This window comes from Thunnus maccoyii, chromosome 10, assembly GCF_910596095.1.
Source record: "Thunnus maccoyii chromosome 10, fThuMac1.1, whole genome shotgun sequence".
Taxonomy (NCBI): Eukaryota; Metazoa; Chordata; class Actinopteri; order Scombriformes; family Scombridae; genus Thunnus; species Thunnus maccoyii.
Genome location: NC_056542.1, coordinates 18,987,783 through 19,006,515, shown reverse-complemented (window position 1 = coordinate 19,006,515; position 18,733 = coordinate 18,987,783). Strand labels below are relative to the sequence as shown.

Below are 18,733 nucleotides of genomic sequence, written 5' to 3'. Positions count from 1 at the left end.
TTTGATACATGATCATTGTGAACTCGCTGTATGGAAATTCATTTGTTGGACTTTTATAACACTTTTCCAAACTGTTTTCCTCAGGTTGAGTGTAAGAAGTTCAAGTGTGGCCCTAATGAGAAGTGTAAAGTGGAGAATGGCAAACGACACTGTTTCCCTATTGGTAAGGGTGTGTGCCATGCCTCTGGTGACCCGCATTACAAATCTTTCGACGGCAAATTATTTGATTTCCAGGGCTCCTGCACCTACACACTCTCCAAGAGCTGTGGGCTGGAGGGTACACACCTGACGGCCTTCTCTGTTAACGTGGAGAATGTTAAGTGGGATATGATAACAACCAACAAAATAGTGTCTGTCACCAAGCTGGTTGCAGTGGAGGTTTACGGCTTAACTCTAATCATGAGGAACAACATGTTAGGAGTCCTGGTGAGCAAAGACACAAGCTCCATATTTGTAATACACTGAAATCTTTTGTTTGTATCATATAGTGGCAGAATTGTCACTGATGAGATGTATGACTAGCTAAAAAAAATATGTGTTGAACATTCTTGTCAGCAGTAGTTATTTTCTTTTAACAAGACCCGTGCCTTTCTTTCAGGTAAATGGAGTGTTTAACTACCTTCCCCTGAATCTTAATGATGGAGCAGTGCAGGTCTATCAAGAAGGCATGCATTATGTTATTGAGACAAATTTCGGACTGTTTGTCACTTATGACCTGGTCTACCATGTTACAGTAACAGTACCTGGTAATTACCGTGGTAAGGTCTGTGGCCTGTGTGGTAACTTCAACGGTAACCAAAAAGATGACTTCCAGATGCCCAACCGTCAGCTCACCAACAATGAGAATGCGTTTGGAAAATCGTGGAAGGTCACCATCCCTAATGTTGTGTGTGAAAATGGCTGTGAAGGGAATAACTGTCCCAAGTGTGACCCAGCTCGGAAGGCTGTGTTTTCAAAGTCCACTCACTGTGGTATTGTTAAAGAACCCAAAGGTCCTTTTGCAGACTGCCATAATGTACTGGACCCAGAGCCATATTTTAATGACTGTGTGTTTGATGTGTGTGCTTCCAACGGTGATGAAAAGGTGCTGTGTGACAGCATAGCAGCTTATACCTTCAACTGTCACCAGGCACAGGCACATGTCAAAAACTGGAGGACACCTTCATTCTGCCGTAAGTGATAGAGAAATTCACTTTTTTCCTCTGAATCAACCTCTTCTTCTTGTCTGTCATATTAATACTGAATATATTACACCTAAGCACAGTTTCTTATGTATTTTCCCTGTCTTGTGACAATTTATTTCAGCCATGAAATGCCCAGCCAACAGTCACTATGAGGCATGCGCAGATGCCTGCTCTGCAGCCTGCCAAGGCCTCACAGAGATAGTCCAATGCTCCCCCAGCTGCATGGAGGGCTGTGAATGTGATACTGGCTTCTTATACAATGGGCAGACATGTGTAAAGGATACTGAGTGTGGCTGTTATGATAATGGAAAAACTTACAAGGTACAGCTCAACACCAAACATTTATTATACAATAATATTAAGAGAGGAGAGAGATATTTTTGCACAATTTAAATTTTGTCATTTGTTTTAATGCTGATAGTTGATAACAACATTCTCGCTGAAGGAAATAAAGCTGCTTTTTCCGCCACCACAGTGGTGGACATTAGCCAGTTTGATATTTAATATATGCACTGAGAATTTCTCTTGAGACATAATTAGCAGATTATCTAAATTTGTGTTTCTTGATAAAGTGGAATAACTATGAAATTACATTGAACACTTTTAACCTGTTATTACTACTGTGTATTCTTTTCCCTTGTATAATGATTGTGCTCTGTGTCCCCAGGCTGGTGAAGTGGTGTATGAGGAAGATTGTAAAACAAAATGTACCTGTAATGCAGCAACAGGCCTCGCCTGTGAAAAGCACTCCTGCCCCCAAAGCACCAAGTGCATGGTCAAGAAAGGAATCCAGGCTTGCTACAACATAGGCAAGACACAAATACTGCATATTTGTATTAACTAATTTTAACTATTCTTAATGTATTAATTGAGTAAATGCCCCTTTGTTTATCCTCTGTAGATCCCTGCAAAGATGCCAAATGTCGAGTCAAGGAGAAGTGTCGTGTTGAGAAGGGGGAAGCTGTGTGCGTCCCTGACTACACAGGCATCTGTTGGGCTTGGGGGGACCCTCACTACCAAACATTTGATGGGTACAGCTATGACTTCCAGGGCACCTGCAAATACATAATCTCAAAGACCTGTGGGAACCTGGATGGTCTAGTTCCATTCTCAATCACTGAGAGGAATGATAACCGGGGAAACACAGCCGTTTCCTATGTCAGGGAGGTAGATGTGTCTGTTTATGGTTACACCATCACTATCCGCAAGAACCAAGTTGGTCGAGTTGCGGTAAGATTTGAATTTGTTAACTGATCTGTTTGATCCATAATATTTCAGTATGTACATACAGTATATATATATATATATATATATATATATATATATATATATATGACCTGATCTTTGTCCTTCAGGTGAATGGGGAGCTGCTTAATCTACCTGTACAACTGGGTGAAGGTGAGGTGTCAGTGTATCAATCTGGTTCCAATGCAGTAGTGAAGACAAACTTTGGCCTAATTGTTTCCTACGACTGGTACGTGTACCTGCTCATTAAGCTGCCCAGCACCTACTACAGCAGTGTCTGTGGTCTGTGTGGAAACTTCAACGGTAACGCCGGTGATGAGCTCTACAATCCAGAAGGCAAAGCTGTCTCCTCAGTAATAGAGTGGGGCAAGAGCTGGCAAACACCTGAACAGGACGAGGACCATCCTTGCTGGGACACGTGTAAGAAAAACTGTCCTACCTGTGACGATAACCATCGCAAGCTCTATGAGACTGAGGCCTTCTGTGGGGCCCTTACAGCCAAGACCAACAGTGTGTTCAAGGAATGTCATGGAAAATTGGACCCCCAGTCCTTTATGAACAGCTGTGTGTATGATGTGTGTTTGAATAAGGGAGACAAGAAGATGCTGTGCCAGGCGTTGGCCTCCTACAGTGAGCAGTGTCGTGAGGGAGGGGTAATAATTAAGGACTGGAGGAAAAAGTTTGGCTGCCGTGAGTATTTATGACAAGCTCATTTATTCATTTAAATCAAAGATTTTAATCAAATGTTTAAGTTTTTATTTTTTGGTTAATGACTGTGAATTTTATTTTTACCCAGCAATGAACTGTCAGCGTCATAGCCACTATGAAGCCTGTGCAAGTCCATGCCAGCCATCCTGCCCGTTTCCTGATAGAAAGCAGACCTGCACAGGTGCCTGTGTGGAGACCTGTGTGTGTGATAAGGGTTATGTCCTCAGCGCTGGTGTCTGTGTGCCTGCTAAAACATGCGGCTGCTCCTATCAGGGCCGCTACTACAAGCCAGGACAGCGCTTCTGGGCTGATGAGGCTTGCGGTCGCCTCTGCGAGTGTGATACGACCCTTGGCATGGTGACATGCCGTGAGGCTTCCTGCTCTACCAAAGAGAGGTGCACCGTAGTGGATGGGGAGCGTGCCTGTCGACCCATAAGTCACGCCATATGCACAGCCTCAGGTGACCCACATTACCGAACCTTTGATGGGCACTGGTTTGACTTCCAGGGCACATGTGTATATCAGCTGGTTGGACTGTGCTCTCAGCAGCCTGGGCTAGTGCCATTCAAGGTGACTGTGCAGAATGACCACCGGGGAAGCAAGGCAGTATCCTACACAAGGACGGTCAAATTCTCCATATATGACATCACCCTCACCATCAGCAGAGAATACCCCAACAAAGTCCTGGTAAGTATAAATATGGACAACGTGAAGCATAGGTGTGATTTGATAAGAGACTGAAAGAGTAATCTGACACTTGTTTTTATGCAGATTTTTGGAGAAAAAAGAAATGGGACACTGCATGTAGTAACAGTATTAAAAATAAAAACAGGATAGATACTCTGAGCCTCATTCAAATTACTGGATGATAATGCCTTATGGCATTGTGCTAATTCTGACATACCTCATGCTCTTCTGCATATATATTTAATTCCATATTAAAATTTTGATCCAAGCAGACTTAATTAAACTAAGATTTAACTGCACATTAGAATGGATTAGCAAGGACCGCAGAATTATTAAATGTATAATCTCCTATAAATATTCCTCCCTCTCTCGTTTTCTGCTTTTCAGCTCAATGGGCAACTTGCTTCGCTGCCGCTGGATTACAATAATGAGCTGGTTGTGTCTCTCAGTGGCTTCACAGCTGTAGTGAAGACAGTTGCTGGTATCACTGTGACCTTTGACTGGCGTAGCATGGTGAGCGTTACTCTGCCCAGCAACTACCAAGAAGCGGTGTGCGGTCTGTGTGGCAACTACAATGGAAAAGCCCAAGATGACTTGACCATGCGGAACGGCCAGGCCGCCCCCAATGGAACCAAGCTGGGGGAGAGCTGGCAGGTGGCCGTTGTACCAGGCTGTTCATCAGTCTGCCAGGGGCCATGGTGCCAAGCCTGTTCAGAGTCCCAGAGGAAAGTATACGAGGCCCAGAAGTACTGTGGTATTATCACTGACAAGGCAGGGCCTTTCAGAGATTGTCACAGCCGTATAGATCCTGCTTCTTACCTTAAAGATTGTGTGTACGATGTCTGTCATTATCATGGTCACCACGGATCAGTTTGTGATGCTGTGGGAGTCTATGTCTCTGCCTGTCAGAGCCTGGGAATCACCATCCACTCCTGGAGAACAGATACCTTCTGTCGTGAGTTTGTATATAAGTTTAAATTTTTTGTCTAATTTTGGTTTTCATCTTGAAATGTAATATTTTTAATCTCTTTCATCTTGTCCCTCTCTCCCTCTTCTCATTCTATCCCACAGCAATGGTGTGTCCAGCTAACAGCAATTATACCCTGTGTGCCACGGGTTGCCCAGCCACCTGTGCCAGCTTAATCCCCCTTACCACATGTCAAAGGCCCTGCGCAGAAGCTTGTGAATGTGACGAAGGCTACCTGCTGAGTGGTGGTACCTGCGTGCCTGTGAAAGACTGTGGCTGCTCCTACGATGGTCAATACTACAGGATAGGAGACATCTTCTACCCAGAAACTGAGTGTGTGGCCCGGTGCGTCTGTGGAGAGAACGGTGCTGTGTCCTGCCAAAAGGCCAAGTGCCGTCCAGGGGAGATCTGTAAGCTTGTAAACGGAGTGAAAGGCTGCCACCCTGAGGGGCAAGGCAAGTGTGTGGCCTCCGGTGACCCCCATTACATCTCCTTTGATGGACGGAGGTTTGATTTCCAGGGTACCTGTGTCTATGTATTAGCCAAGGTTTGTGATGATGACAAAGGCCAGCTGACATCATTCACTGTTACCCAGGGGAATGAAAAGTATGGGAATGGAAAAGTGGCTGTTACCAAGTCAGTTGCAGTGACAGTCTATGGTTATATCATTTACATCCAGCAGAGAAAGCCATGGACAGTCATTGTGAGTTCAGCTATTTTTAACCAAAATACTTTTGTGGTTGCAATTCAATTTTTATTTATTTCCTCACAAAAATTGCTCACAATGATTCTGTTCTCCTTCCTCTTCCGTCCAGGTGAATGATGAACTTCTGAACCTTCCTCTCTCCCTGGATAATGGCCGTCTCAGAGTCACCCAGGAAGGTCGCAACATAATTGTCCGGACAGACTTTGGACTGACAGTCCTCTATGACACTGTCTACTATGTTGAGGTGATTGTTCCGTCAACATACCAAGGCAAGATGTGTGGTCTTTGCGGCAACTACAACAAGAATTCCGGTGATGACTTCATACTTCCTGGTGGCAAACAAACAAAGAACGTTGATGACTTTGGGAAGGCGTGGGTGGTAGACCTGCCAGGGAATGTGTGTGGTGGCTGTGGAGGCCAGTGTCCAGCCTGTGAGGAGGCCAAGGCCACTTTGTATGGAAAACCAGATTTCTGCGGCATCATGAGTGCACCTAATGGGCTGTTCAAAGCCTGCCACAGTAAAATTGACCCAGCAGCATATGTGTCTCATTGTGTGTTTGATGTTTGTGCTACGGATGGCGACAAAGATACTCTGTGTAACAGCATCCAGGCCTACGTTTTGGCCTGCCAGAATGAAGGAGTTCAAATTCAGCCCTGGAGGAGCAGCTCCTTCTGCCGTAAGTTACACACAACAGTATTTTTGTGATTTATAGCTGAAGAATTGTCTTGGTATGCTCATACAAAGTCTTACAAATGTCTCTCTCTCTTGTAGCTGCTTCCTGCCCTCAGCACAGTCACTATGAGGTGTGTGCTGACACCTGTCGTGGGGCCTGTGCCAGCTTTATCAACCCAGTTTCCTGTTCTGAAAGCTGCTTTGAGGGATGCCAATGTGATGACGGCTTTGTTTTTGATGGCATCCAATGTGTTCCCTTCAACAGCTGTGGTTGTGTGTACAATGACAGATATCTGAGGGTAAAACTGTGTTCAGTTTTTATTTTGTAACTGAGCTATAATTGAAAATTAGTCATGAAAAAAACACCATCAGCATATAAAAATGATAATATTTTCTATTTTCATTGCATTTACACATAATAGAGATGTAGCACATTCTATTCACTTGCCTGGAAGACAAATGATTTTAGCACACAATTTACGTTTCCAGGTGGGCGAGGCGCTTGTGGACAAAGACTGTACATCCAAGTGTGTGTGCCAGGCCTCAGGGATGGTGAAGTGTGAAAAGCTGTCCTGTGCTAGCGGGGAGGTTTGTGGTGTAAGAGAGGGGGTCAGAGGCTGCCAAGTCAAACGAGGCCACTGCAGCGTCAGCCATGATGCCCACTTCACCTCCTTTGATGGCATGTCTGGAGCAATAGCAGCTCTCGGAGCATTTGAAGTTGCATCTCTGTGTGATGAGACGGCTAAGCTGTGGTTCCGTGTAGTTGTAGACGTCAGGCTCTGCAGTAAAGGGGCATCTCCCTCTGTTGCCACTGTGTATGTGTTCTTCAAGGACACCACCGTCACTGTGAACAGCCAGCATGTGACCTGGGTGAGAAGTGTTAAAACATGAACTTTTTGGTGATTAAATTGATTGGCACGTTTTTTTAGTTGTCTAATTCACTGCTTTTATTTTGTCTTAAAGGGTTTTGTTTTTCCTCTTCTCTCCCCTTATTTATGTTATCCAGATAAACGGCAGGAAAGTATCTCTTCCCAGCAAAGCGACAAGTGAAGTGTCTGTCCAAATATCAGATAGGTCTGTAATCATCGAGAGGGCATCTGCTGTGAGGGTCACCTACTCAATTTCAAAGGAGGTCACTGTCATTATTGACAGCAGCCTGTCCGGTAAAATGTGTGGTGCCTGTGGCAACTTCAATAACAACTCTAAAGATGATTTGACAACAGCAGATGGGAAAACCACCACTGAGGTGTCTGTGGTTGTTGGCTCCTGGAGCGCTGGGGACTTTTCTAGATGGTGAGTATTTAAAAGGTATAGGATTTCATCTGTAGGAATGTAATAGGAAGAAAAGTGTTGCAATATTTAGTGCCATGATGATTATAGTCCTCTTCTTCACCATGGGATATACATGCTCTCATCACACTGCTCTCCAACTCCTGATGTTAACAACTTTGCCTCCTCGTCTACGCTTTTAACCTTCAATTCTACTTATGGAAGAAGTTTTAATCTTGAACTCTATCTTGCCCTTTATTATGCAAACTACAAACTTAATTTGACCACTGAAATAATCAAGTACAGATCAGCGAGAGATGGGACAGTGCTATGACCATTCAACTGCTTATTCTCGTAACAGCAAGAACTAAACAAGGACTCCACCGAGCCCTTTTAAAGGAATGAGAGTGTGGTTTTTAATTGCATTTGGTCCAATTTAATTAAGAAATGCCAGAGAATCCCCTATGGTAATTACTGATTAAAAAGCAGGTGAGGCTGACGGGCATGGCCATCAAAAGCTACCAAGCTTGCAATCCAATCACTGCTTGTCATCCAAGGACACTTAAGACTCATCTGGGTGCAATATTAATTTCAGCCCTCATCTTTAGTTCTGTGTTCAAGCCTTAAGTCAGTACCTTAGAGAATTGAGTTTTGTGCACCCCCCTTCCACTCTTCATGCAATCTAGTTGTCTTTTTTGCAGGCTTTTTGTCATCACCAGACTCTAAACAACACAACAAAATACCACTAAGAATCAGTGTTGCTCCAGAGTGTTTACATATGCCTTTAAAAATGCAATGTTCCGAAGTGTTGCTTCTCATCTCTGTTCTGCCCGAGAGAACATGCCTTTACTTTGCTCCAGTGCCCTTTAACTGCAGTTTTTTCTTTTTTTTCATTTCAGTGGCCTGTAGAGATGCTGCTTCTGTGGTGATAGAAAGCATCTGTACGGGTAAAAACTTGTTCCCTGCTAAAACATTGAACTTTGTTTTCCTTGCAAATGAAACAATGCCACCTACATGTATGCTTTTTGCCCCCATTTTCCAGGATGAAGAAGAACGAGAAGTCTTTCAGCTGAATGCTTACAGCCATTAGTCTCATTCATATACCTCTGTACTTCCTCCTAATTCTTGAAATGGTTTTGGTTAACTAGTGGTCTGGTCCTCTATTGTTCACATTGGAGTAGTAGAAAAATCTAGCTCATTCTTGACCAACATCTCCATCTAGTGGAGAAGGAATTATGTGATCTCCCCTCCACAAAGCTCAGCTGAGACTGAGGAACAGTCACAAGTCTTATACCTTCTTAATATAGGGGCTTAGTTTAAAAAATGTGTGTTTTACAAAATGTGTTCTCCTTACTGTTCTGACCAATAATTAGCCTTTCTTTACACTGTGTGCCCAAGTTTGCATCTGAGCAAATTTACTGTCTACTTTGCCAAAACCTCCAGAGAACTTTCTGTATGTCAACTTAAATTAAAAGTGCATGACTCTTACATGGTTAATGTCTGTGTGGTTTCTTCTGCATCTACCACAGCTGGTGAAAGAATCCAGAGTAAATGTGACGTCTCGGCTTTCTGTACTAAAGGTCCCTGGCGTAGAAGACAAAAAGAAAGCAGTGCAATAACAAAATTCCACAAATGTCTTCTAGCTATCTAATACCACAACAGTGCCTCACCCTATATATCATAGTTCTGACTTCACCACAATTGAGAGAGGACCTGCTGCCAACAAAGCTTTGTCCACTCAGCTCTGTATTTGCTAGTGGAATATCACAGATGGGGGAATCTGGCAGTTTGGTGTGGAAGAGACCTTGGGAAGACAGTTTTCATATAGCTGAGAGGTGACTGTATCTCACTAACAGACTGTGCTGTCTATGAAAGCACACCAGTGTTTATGCTTTCAGTTGCAGTACACTGAGCCACTCTCCAAAGCCTGTAAATTACACCACAGTACAACAAGCTCACTGTTCGATGCTGCTTGTGTTAGATTTAGGGGCATGATTTACCGTTCACTCTGAAATCATGTTTTGCAGGGACTACAGACAGAAATAAGCTAGAGGCTACATCTGGTACAAAGCATCTTTCCTCTTTGAGATTAATGTATTTTGTACATGGTGCCTGATATAAATAAATTTAATAAACTAAACTTTTAATTCTAGCACCAAACTGCATGGGAATAATGTTCCCACACAGTGTTGCACTACACTACAGCTCTCCTTGTGTGCAGGCCAGCCCAGGGTAATTTTTGGGAGTAACTTCAGTGGTTGAGCACCCCGCCCCCCTCTCTCTTTCTCTCTCTCTCCCCCTCCCTCAATCCTGACACAAGACCAAAGTGGAACACACATCCTTAACTTAGAGAAGCAACCAAGGACAGAAGAGTCTCCACAGAATGCAATACAGAATACTTCTTTTCTAACAAGTGTTTTTCATATTTTTAGCTAGCCATAAGAGAGACTTTTGCTTTATTAGCTGCAGTTACAAGTGAAAGAAAACTTTAGCAAAGCTCACTGGGCGGAGAGAAAGTCTAGGAGTTTCTAGGAGGCTGATAGACGGTAAGTTCATTTAATGGTCCACATTAACGCTCCTCTGAAATGAATGCATTTCCAGGAATACTTTTACACTGCGGTTTGAAATGTGAGTTCAGACTCCTTAAACCTGCAGCCTAACATTTACAAGCCATTGTGTTTCCTCTTGCAGAGGTTTTATTATTGTTTTTTTTTTTTTTTAGCCGGTTTCTCAAACACTGCTTCCAACCCCCAACTTCCATCTAAATGCCTGTGTAAACACGTGACCACTTAATGAGCTACACTAAGCCATCAATCCGGCCATGCAGCTTTCACAAACTTTAATGCACACGAGTAACGTGTTTTTTCTTCTTATGTATGATCAGTATGTGAAAGAATTTTCCATTTATATTTTGCTGGCGTGGTGACATCCCGCTACGCCATCTGAGAAGTTCAATGGAGTTTAGTGTCACACTTCACTCTGCCAGCAGCGACACTGCAGCCAACAAACTAGAAAAGGAGTCGCTATTTAAAAACTGGCCACTGTTGTCTGCATCAATTCAGTCTCGACAAATTTGAATTTTGGAGTGTGTCTCATGCACATTAGGCTAATTTCCAGTTATCAATAGGTCCATGTCCCATCTTTGTTCTTTGTAGTGTTAATTAAAAACAGTTTTAGACTCAATTAACCTACAACCTCGTAAAAATAAATGTTTGGGGGAGACATAAACTGAAATCTGAAGTATTTACTTGCAATATATAGAAATAATATGTGTGAATACACCTATAATGGGCTTGTCTATAAGGTTGTACATAAGCAAGCTCTTTTTTATGTAATTAAAAACTGTCCATGTTAATCCCACTTTATTATAATCCATGCTAATTAATTTTTTAAAGTGTTGCTCTATTGGCTCCTTCACTGTATCCCCATTATATACCTCTACATCACTCAGAAGGCTAACAAACAAGATTATTGGATTGGTTCTTGTTAGAATAACTCACACTGTATTTGTTTGATTAAACCTGATTGGCAGGCCTTTGTTGTTAATCCTGCTCCCAGGGCTGAAGTGTTCATTTCTCTCCACTCCAGCTCCATGTTCACACCCCCACTCCAGTCATGCATGAATCCTCATCAGAGCTCTGGGCCAAGGAGGGAAACTTTGGCTCTGCTAACGTAGGCTTTGATCTTTGCAATGCAAAACATTTTATTCCATGGCTTTATATTTTCTGCAAGTGGAGCTAAAGCTGTGTGTACCTGCATTACATTTTTGTTGTCATTTCTTGGGGATTGTTGGCATAAAGTGCCTTTGAAACAAACAAAACTGCAACCAGTGTGCCCTCTGGCCATGCTGTGTCCTTAAATTGTGGGCCTTCTGCAACTCCTGCATCGAGTCATGAGTGGGAGTCTGGTTGTGGAACATATATAAACATATGGGTGTAAGAGAATCTCAAAGAATGTCATGGATGTTATATAGACAGAAAAACAGCCCCAAGAGGGTCATGTCATAAGTTCATGCTCCATGTGTAAAGTAGATGGCGCAGCAATGACTCCAAACCCACTGACCAAATATCAAATGCAACTCAACACCAGCCTTGCCTTGTACCGCCAAGCCCATGTTCTGAGGTGCTGAGCCTGAAATAGACCCTCTTCTCTTACCCAAAATCAGGAGGCCATACTATTAAGACACACATTCTGATAAATTAAGTGATACTTATATGTAGTGTCTAGCCAAACATGGAGCTTTGTGTCCCTACTAACAATACAAGGCATTTAAAAAATCTCTCAAATTTACATTAAAAGAGCAGTTCATCAATTTTACTCATGAAATTCAGTTTACTCATCACAAGGAGTACAATACTACTCAGCCTGAAATAAATTGTTGCATAATATCTTCTGTGGCTCTGGATGGAGCACTCCAAGGTTTAAAAATATAACCCAATGATGTCAACTAGGCTACAACTAAGTATTATTTTTATTATCTCTTAATCCACGACCAAAATAGTCATACATTCTGTCATTGTGTTACTTATAGATGGAATTATAGTGAAAATAAGTTATTACCCCTTTTGCTGGGGATCCTGCGGAACCTCCTCAAGGACCCCTGGGGGTGCCCTGACCCCATTTGAGAACCACTGGATTAATCTGTTGATTATTTTGTTGATTGAACATTTACATAGTTAAAATGTCAGAAAATGGTGAAAAATGTCAATCACTGATATTCAGTTTACTCTTACAGATAACTAAAGAAACCAGAAAATATTCACAATTAAGAAGCTGGAAGCAGATAATTTTTGCATTTTCTTCTTAAAAAACAAGAATTAATTAATTTACAAAACAGTTGACAGTTGTGAGAAATGTAGAATCCAGTGTTTTTGGAGCTTGACCTATGCAAAGGATCAACAGTCAGGATGTCTCAGCCTTTCTCAGTACCCCTTAAACAATATCACTTTAAAGTGCAGTTTAATGCTCATAAGAAAGATGATAAATAAAGCATGTTCTCCCATTTCTGATCTCTTCTAGGAAACAAAAAACTAAGCACCCTAAACATTTTCTGGGCTGGCTGTTTCGTCGTTCTGTGAGGTATTAGAGGTGAGTTGCTGAAGACTTGGAAAACAAGCCCCTCTCTGTTAGCAGGGCAGTTAAAGTTTCCGAGTTATTTTAGTCTGGAGGGAGTGAGTAAATTACAAAGTTTATCTGGAAATCACATTTAAAAAAAAAAAAAAAAGCCTCAACTTCCTGTCCAGTGTATTCCCCTCATGCAACAACAATGACTCAAAATATGAGCACATCACTTCTGCATGATCAGATGAGGACATTTATTACTATTATGCTCTTAATATTTGTGCCTGTTTGTTTCTTATCCACAGGTACAAATGGATCTTGTGGTGTTGGTGGCATTCAGCTCCTGGCTGGCTCCTGCACTCGGTGAGCATCTTGTCACTAAACATTCAGTAGCTTTACACTGCCCCCCTTCCTTTTTTATTCAAATTGAATGTGTAGTTCCACAGCTGCTTTAGTTTGGGTTTGTTCTAAGCTCCTCCATGCTAAACAAGCTGATGTGTCTGTATAACAGGATCAGCATTTGGCAGGGAAATGTTAGGTAAGTTTCCTGCATTAGAGTGGTCACTGGCAGTGCATGGACATTTGATTTACGCTGCTCATTTATTTGGTATTGTTGCCTGCCATGCGCTCTTTATAGTCAAATGTGTTTAAAATGCCTTGTCTTACTGTTAGCCATGCAGAGGTACTGCTTTCAGCATAATTTACATTTAATATTTTCCATTTATATCATTTTATGTCAGTATTTTGCCATGAGAAAATGACATATCAAAATAGTGTAGATGTTTCCTTACACTGCAGTTTGAGTAATCATTTCTTGAGGCTGCTGCAAAGTTTTCCATTGTTATTACAGTTCTTGGTCCTTGGTTCTTTTCTCTGAGCACCCTGCATGCCATCAGTTGAGCTTGATGTTAAGCAGATTTGCCGGCACTAAGGTTTTTTATCTTCTCTGACTCTTAGGTCTGTTTAAGTCAGACTTTATTTCTTGCTTGTCAGCACCAATATTTTACCGAGATGTTTTTTGCATCATAGAAGAGACTAACATTAATATTTACTGGCTGCTATTGAGATCAAAGTAAACTCCACCGCTCTAATACTTACTTAACCGGGATGCAACTGACTGTATAAAATATTATCGAGTTCAGGGTTTCAACTGTATCATACTCATCTGTAAGAGTTCAAAGTGTCCATCAATGACAGGATTCTTTAACTGGGTGTCAGAAAAATCTCTCAGCTTTTAACAGCCAAGTGTATGTTGATGAGATGTTGGAATAAATTGGAATAAGCAAACCTACACTTCATGTCTACTTACACTTTATGTCTATGGAAATGACTTCATAGGTTACCATTTTACTGCATTCAACAACCAGCTGTCAAAGGCTGCACATAAACAGAAATACCAGTCTTGGCTGACATTTAAAACGCTGTTCACAGCCTGTTGAATGTTTTAATGAGAGCTGTAAAAATAACTTATTAATGATGCACAAGTAGAAAAGTGTTTATGAAACCTTGCAGTTTGCGACTCCATGGTTACGCCAAACACCGGTGGTCATATAAACAATGTCTGCTTTGTCTCTTTATGATCATACCAAGTCAAGTTGTCTCTTAAATTAAATATTCTGGTTGTTTTCTTGATGTCACTTGACATCAGGGAGAAATAGCGGTTGAGTTAGCGGCTTGTTACCAAAAACAATACAATATGTTGTTTTCAAAGACGTGAGCATAACATGATAAGAGCCAACATGTTTTTCCACGTGGGAACAGAGAGACGTGACAGAGCAGAGAGGGGTCTCTACTTTCCCACGTCACTGACATGACGCAGATTACCACAGATCAGAGCAATAAACTGAATATGTTTTAGGCAAACAAAGGTATGGAGAGTGGAATCATACAGTTTGCATGCACATTTGTATTACAATAACTTTTCTGAAGACTTTCTGATGTCTTAGTTGATGGATTTTAATCTTTTGGGAATGGAAGAAGCAAGCGGCACATGTATTTTCCCCTTTCTTGACAAACACACAGCAAGAGTGTGAGAAACTTTTGTAGCAAATTCATTATTCATAAGGTATTACTCCTTATGAGATTATTCTAACACAGTACATACACTTTCACATAAGTACAAGTTAGGCTTTGAGGGTAGAGTGCCCTCTCTTGAGAGTTGATTTGCCTCACTACCATCAATGTAGCCATTTGCTGACTTGCATTTACACCACCAGGTGACTGTCTCATAAAGACTAATGATTTTGCTCATTTTTCTCCACAGCTTCAGCAGCAGATGATGACAAAGGTGGGTATTATTTGAACAGAAGCTTAGAAAAGTCCAATTAAGATAAGCTGCATACTCATTTTAGCTTGCATATAAATTGGTGTTGAAACCAAACTGGCTAATGACTAGATGAGTGACTCTGGCCCTAAAGCTGCTGAATAGCTGTCATCTCACGAGTACTCTCTGAAGTGTGTCAGTGAGTAAATCTGCTTCTCATTTGTGGCCTGTCTCTGTTCTCTCCTACCAGACTACGACAGTGCTTTTCATTACGGTGAGTTTTGAGCAGATGAACGTTGTCTTTTTAATGGCTGACCCGCTACAGGAAACATCTGGAAGGTCGAGTTGAGTTTGCTTTTTCCACTTGTTTTTTCCACAAGGGATGGAAAACTTTCACCTCAAGACCCAGCTTCTAGAGTCCCACTGCTAATACTTCTAATTCTGTCCTCTGTGCTGTAGTCCTGTTTTTGAGTCTGTCCAATGCACCAAATGGCATAGAATGACTCAACATCTGCAGTGATATTTTATGAGTACCTACCAGCAGTTGTGGACTTGTTATACTTCAATTTCTTTCTCTTTTCCCGTATTGTACCATTCCAACCATCATCAATGCCCCATCAGCAATGGTTCTCAACCTGGATGTCTAAATCTAAGATATTTACAGGGATAAAGAAAAAGAAACATTTCTGTTACTCAAAATTATGTTTATTTTTGTCTGACTTTCCTCAAATGTTTTCCTTTTTCTTGTGAAATACTGGTGGCTTTCATCTCTTCAGGCCTCTAAAAATCCTTCAAATTAAGCAACCTTGGATGCAACTGTGGACAGCAGCGTAACTGGGTAAAATCTGTCTGGGGAACTTGTTTGTATCTCTCTGTTCCTCATTTCCTGACATCTCTCCACTGTCGCCATCTAATGAAGACAAAAATAATACAGCTTTTTTTAATTAAACAACCTGAGAGTTAAAAGTCACTTATTAGTTGATATAAAGCAACTCATCTCCACACCAAGGCCATAACCTGTGACAAGGGGTCTCAAATAGACAGTGTTTCATTTTAAGGGGTGGATGTACGGTAGAAGAAAGCACTAAGAAAGAAAAAAAACATTTTCCACCCATATAAGTTCTCCATAACTCGTTTTAAAACATGACCTTTATTTGATTAATTCAGAAAAAAATATTCATGTTCCTTTGCTGTGGCCATGCTAATGGCTGCAGGTAGTTGGCATTTCGCTGATTCATTAGGCTACATAACACTTGTTAAATCCACATAAACAAAACTGTGACTCTACCTACTCTACTTAACTTTTCTCAGATAGTATTAAAGTTGGAAAGCTATAGGATTACCTGCTCATAATAACTCACCAGATATAAAACAGACAGATGTTGCCCCACACTGATTGCTGCCTGCATTCAGACATTTACTTCCTTTTTGTGATTCTCAACAATTTTACAAGTCAGATTTCTTCTGCACCATGTTTCCAGCCTTATTGGGAAAGCTATCTACACAGAAAAAATGGTGTTTACAGTTTTGGTGACTGCAGCTCACAGGAATTTTTGGCCTCCCAACATGACCATTAGGGGGCTGTAGAATATTTCTGCAATGTTGCTTTTGAATCTAAGTGTGGTTAAAGGCATCACAAAAGGGCCCTGAGGGCTTTTGAATTTAAAATATTTTGTAACTGAGAACTTTGTGTGATAGATTTTGACACAGGTTTAGTCTGTAAGTTCATAATTTATTATGCACTTCTGCAAGCAATATAAATATGTAATTTCTTTTTCATTTCAGATTACGAATCTCTGAGAATCGGTGGCCTAGTTTTCGCAGTGGTACTGTTCCTCTTGGGCATCGCCCTCATTGTCAGTAAGTGTTTGACCACCTTAAGCACACAGCCGAGTGTCAGTGTCACCACACTTTGATCCTTATATGTGCAAGATAACCACACAGTGATCCAAATTCATAAGGTGGTGCAAAACAAACAGGTTTCTGTTTGACTTGAAGGGAGGCACACTGATGTTTCTTGCACAATCTTAGCACGCAACACGCTCATGCTCTGTCTTTCACAGCAATTTGCCCTTTATACCTTATCCCTTTTCTTCACTCACAGTCCTTCCAAAGCTTCCTCCTCCTACCTGCCAGCACATGCTGTTACTGCCAGTACTAGCCCAGCTCTGTAACCAAAACCAACCAATTAATAATTCATTGGGACCAACACATCCTGCCACACTTTCTCTCTGTTTCGCTTAATCAAGAATAGAGTGGATTCCTAACTGCACTCTGATAAACGGGCTGGTGAAATTATAATTGAATTAATTAATTGGCTTTTAAAGGCACAATAAATGTAAACCCGAAGGCTTGTCACATTGCCAGAATTGAAAGGAACAGAGCCTACTATCTCTCATAAATTGGATTACAATTGATTTATAATACACAGATTTACAGCAGACAACAGTTTAATCAAAGTTATTCATGTTTTCTAGCAGTTATGCTTATTGACATCTGCTTACATCTCTGTGGGACAGAGGCATTTTGTTGCTGGTTAACTCAGGTTTATATTTCACAAATACAGTAGTTTTTGTATTGGAATATTCATTGTTGTATTTGTTATTTGGGGTTTATGCAATAGCAAAATCATTAAATCTTTAGCTTGCTAAGACACCATGAAGTCAACATAAAAAACCTACAGTGTATATTAGCATGAATGAAAAAGATAATAAAAGAGAAAAAGGGAAAAGTCATAAAAGCACTGCATAAAATGGAACATAAAAGCAAGCAGAGCCTGGAAGCTTATCATTTGGCCTTTAAAATACTGCATGTGGAATACAAAAAGACTCCTTGGCGGCCAAAAGGCATCCTTTGGCGCCTCCCAGTGTCAAAGCGAGTGAATAAAGGATTAGTGTTAACTTTCTAGATGCTCACAGCTTTATTCTTAGCACTGAGGGTATGTGGGTCACTTTCCTGGTCTGGGATTACTCTGCTGTTTTGCAGGCTATACCAACTATTCTAGCAAGTTCTTAGTCAAAACATCCAGTGGCAGAAGTATGTTACTGTTTACTCTGTAAGTGCTACAGGGGAGGTTAGGAGTACATCGCTGCCCCTTACAGCTGCATACATCCTTTTATTAAATTTTATGAGTCCCTTTAGTAGTGCCAATTTTAGGCCCATATAACTTTTGTCTTCTTTTTCCAAAAACAGCCCGAAAATGTACCTGTTCGAAGAGTGATAAGTCGAGGTAAGTCAAGATAATCCTTATCTGTAAAACGGTTCATCTGAAAAGAATTTTGGTATGTAAAATAAAGAAAATGTGTCCAGGTTTTACACACTTTGCTGTACAGGCACTTTTAATTGTGCATGTAATAGTAAAATTGCAAAAAGTGTCTCATTATTTTACTGTTAATTGTCTCCAGGTCCAAGGGTCCTGATGTGGAATCAGGTGCTCCAAAGGGTAAATATTTTTCTTTCTTCAAAAATGATGATAAATAGGAATGTTTAATGTCTATCAAAATTTTACAAAACAGCAGTCTGAATCTTTTTCCACAGCTTAGATCCAGAGACAAGGAGCAGTGGATTTCCAGTAAGTACCTTGAAATATCTGTTAATCTTTTGCTGATGATAAGATGCAGACGGAAATTGTTTCAGAGCAAATAAACAAATAGTCTCTCAACCCTCTTTTCCACAGTATTACTGACTGTTGCCATTAGGTGGCAGCAAATACCTTGATCAGAGCTGAGGACAATCTCTTCATGAAGCTTCCTTCAAACTCAAAATGTTACTGTGCTCCTTTTTTCCCCTTTTTTTAATGTTTTTATCACCAATAACTGTTACATAATCTGCCACCTTTATATGATAGAAATAGTGTGGTTGAAATTTATATTTTTTTGACTGTCAGATTGATGCACAATAATAAAAATACGTGAAAATCTTTCTTTTGTCTTGTTTTGTCTATGCACCATTATTCCATATTGTCTCCACT

General features: G+C 41.0%; 2 protein-coding genes across 5 annotated transcripts in view; both read left to right on the top strand.

The window, feature by feature from the left end:
* LOC121905451 (IgGFc-binding protein) overlaps nucleotides 1-8,906 on the top strand; it is a 35,119-nt gene extending 26,213 nt beyond the window's left edge. The window contains exons 35-49 of the mRNA XM_042423681.1: nucleotides 85-453; nucleotides 599-1,172; nucleotides 1,306-1,505; nucleotides 1,852-1,993; nucleotides 2,086-2,414; nucleotides 2,540-3,119; nucleotides 3,226-3,824; nucleotides 4,212-4,779; nucleotides 4,896-5,494; nucleotides 5,607-6,174; nucleotides 6,270-6,469; nucleotides 6,660-7,040; nucleotides 7,177-7,463; nucleotides 8,339-8,386; nucleotides 8,482-8,906. Coding sequence (XP_042279615.1) covers nucleotides 85-453; nucleotides 599-1,172; nucleotides 1,306-1,505; nucleotides 1,852-1,993; nucleotides 2,086-2,414; nucleotides 2,540-3,119; nucleotides 3,226-3,824; nucleotides 4,212-4,779; nucleotides 4,896-5,494; nucleotides 5,607-6,174; nucleotides 6,270-6,469; nucleotides 6,660-7,040; nucleotides 7,177-7,463; nucleotides 8,339-8,348 — 5,406 coding nt within the window. The 3' untranslated portion in view covers nucleotides 8,349-8,386; nucleotides 8,482-8,906. The remainder of the gene's footprint in view (nucleotides 1-84; nucleotides 454-598; nucleotides 1,173-1,305; nucleotides 1,506-1,851; nucleotides 1,994-2,085; nucleotides 2,415-2,539; nucleotides 3,120-3,225; nucleotides 3,825-4,211; nucleotides 4,780-4,895; nucleotides 5,495-5,606; nucleotides 6,175-6,269; nucleotides 6,470-6,659; nucleotides 7,041-7,176; nucleotides 7,464-8,338; nucleotides 8,387-8,481) is intronic.
* Nucleotides 8,907-9,713: 807 nt separating this feature from the next.
* Nucleotides 9,714-18,682, top strand: LOC121905649 (FXYD domain-containing ion transport regulator 6-like). 4 transcript variants are annotated; one of them, XM_042424064.1, is made up of 11 exons: nucleotides 9,716-9,985; nucleotides 11,028-11,111; nucleotides 12,459-12,527; nucleotides 12,806-12,863; nucleotides 14,764-14,787; nucleotides 15,014-15,037; nucleotides 16,549-16,623; nucleotides 17,956-17,992; nucleotides 18,168-18,205; nucleotides 18,301-18,334; nucleotides 18,440-18,682. In XM_042424064.1, exons 4-10 carry the CDS (start codon nucleotides 12,812-12,814, stop codon nucleotides 18,303-18,305), a joined length of 255 nt encoding a protein of 84 aa, XP_042279998.1. In that variant the 5' UTR covers nucleotides 9,716-9,985; nucleotides 11,028-11,111; nucleotides 12,459-12,527; nucleotides 12,806-12,811; the 3' UTR covers nucleotides 18,306-18,334; nucleotides 18,440-18,682. The 4 variants fall into 4 exon arrangements, with proteins under 4 accessions (XP_042279999.1, XP_042280000.1, XP_042279998.1 ...); XM_042424063.1 differs by lacking the exon at nucleotides 11,028-11,111; XM_042424065.1 differs by lacking the exons at nucleotides 11,028-11,111; nucleotides 12,459-12,527 and having other exon boundaries at nucleotides 9,714-9,985.
* Nucleotides 18,683-18,733: the final 51 nt, after the last annotated feature.

Coding starts and splice junctions, on each gene's coding strand:
- LOC121905649 (XM_042424065.1), top strand. CDS start 12,812: ATGGATCTTGTGGTGTTGGTGGCATTCAGCTCCTGGCTGGCTCCTGCA. Junction 14,788..15,013: donor AGCAGCAGATGATGACAAAG/GTGGGTATTATT, acceptor CTCTCCTACCAG/ACTACGACAGTGCTTTTCAT. Junction 15,038..16,548: donor CGACAGTGCTTTTCATTACG/GTGAGTTTTGAG, acceptor TTTTCATTTCAG/ATTACGAATCTCTGAGAATC.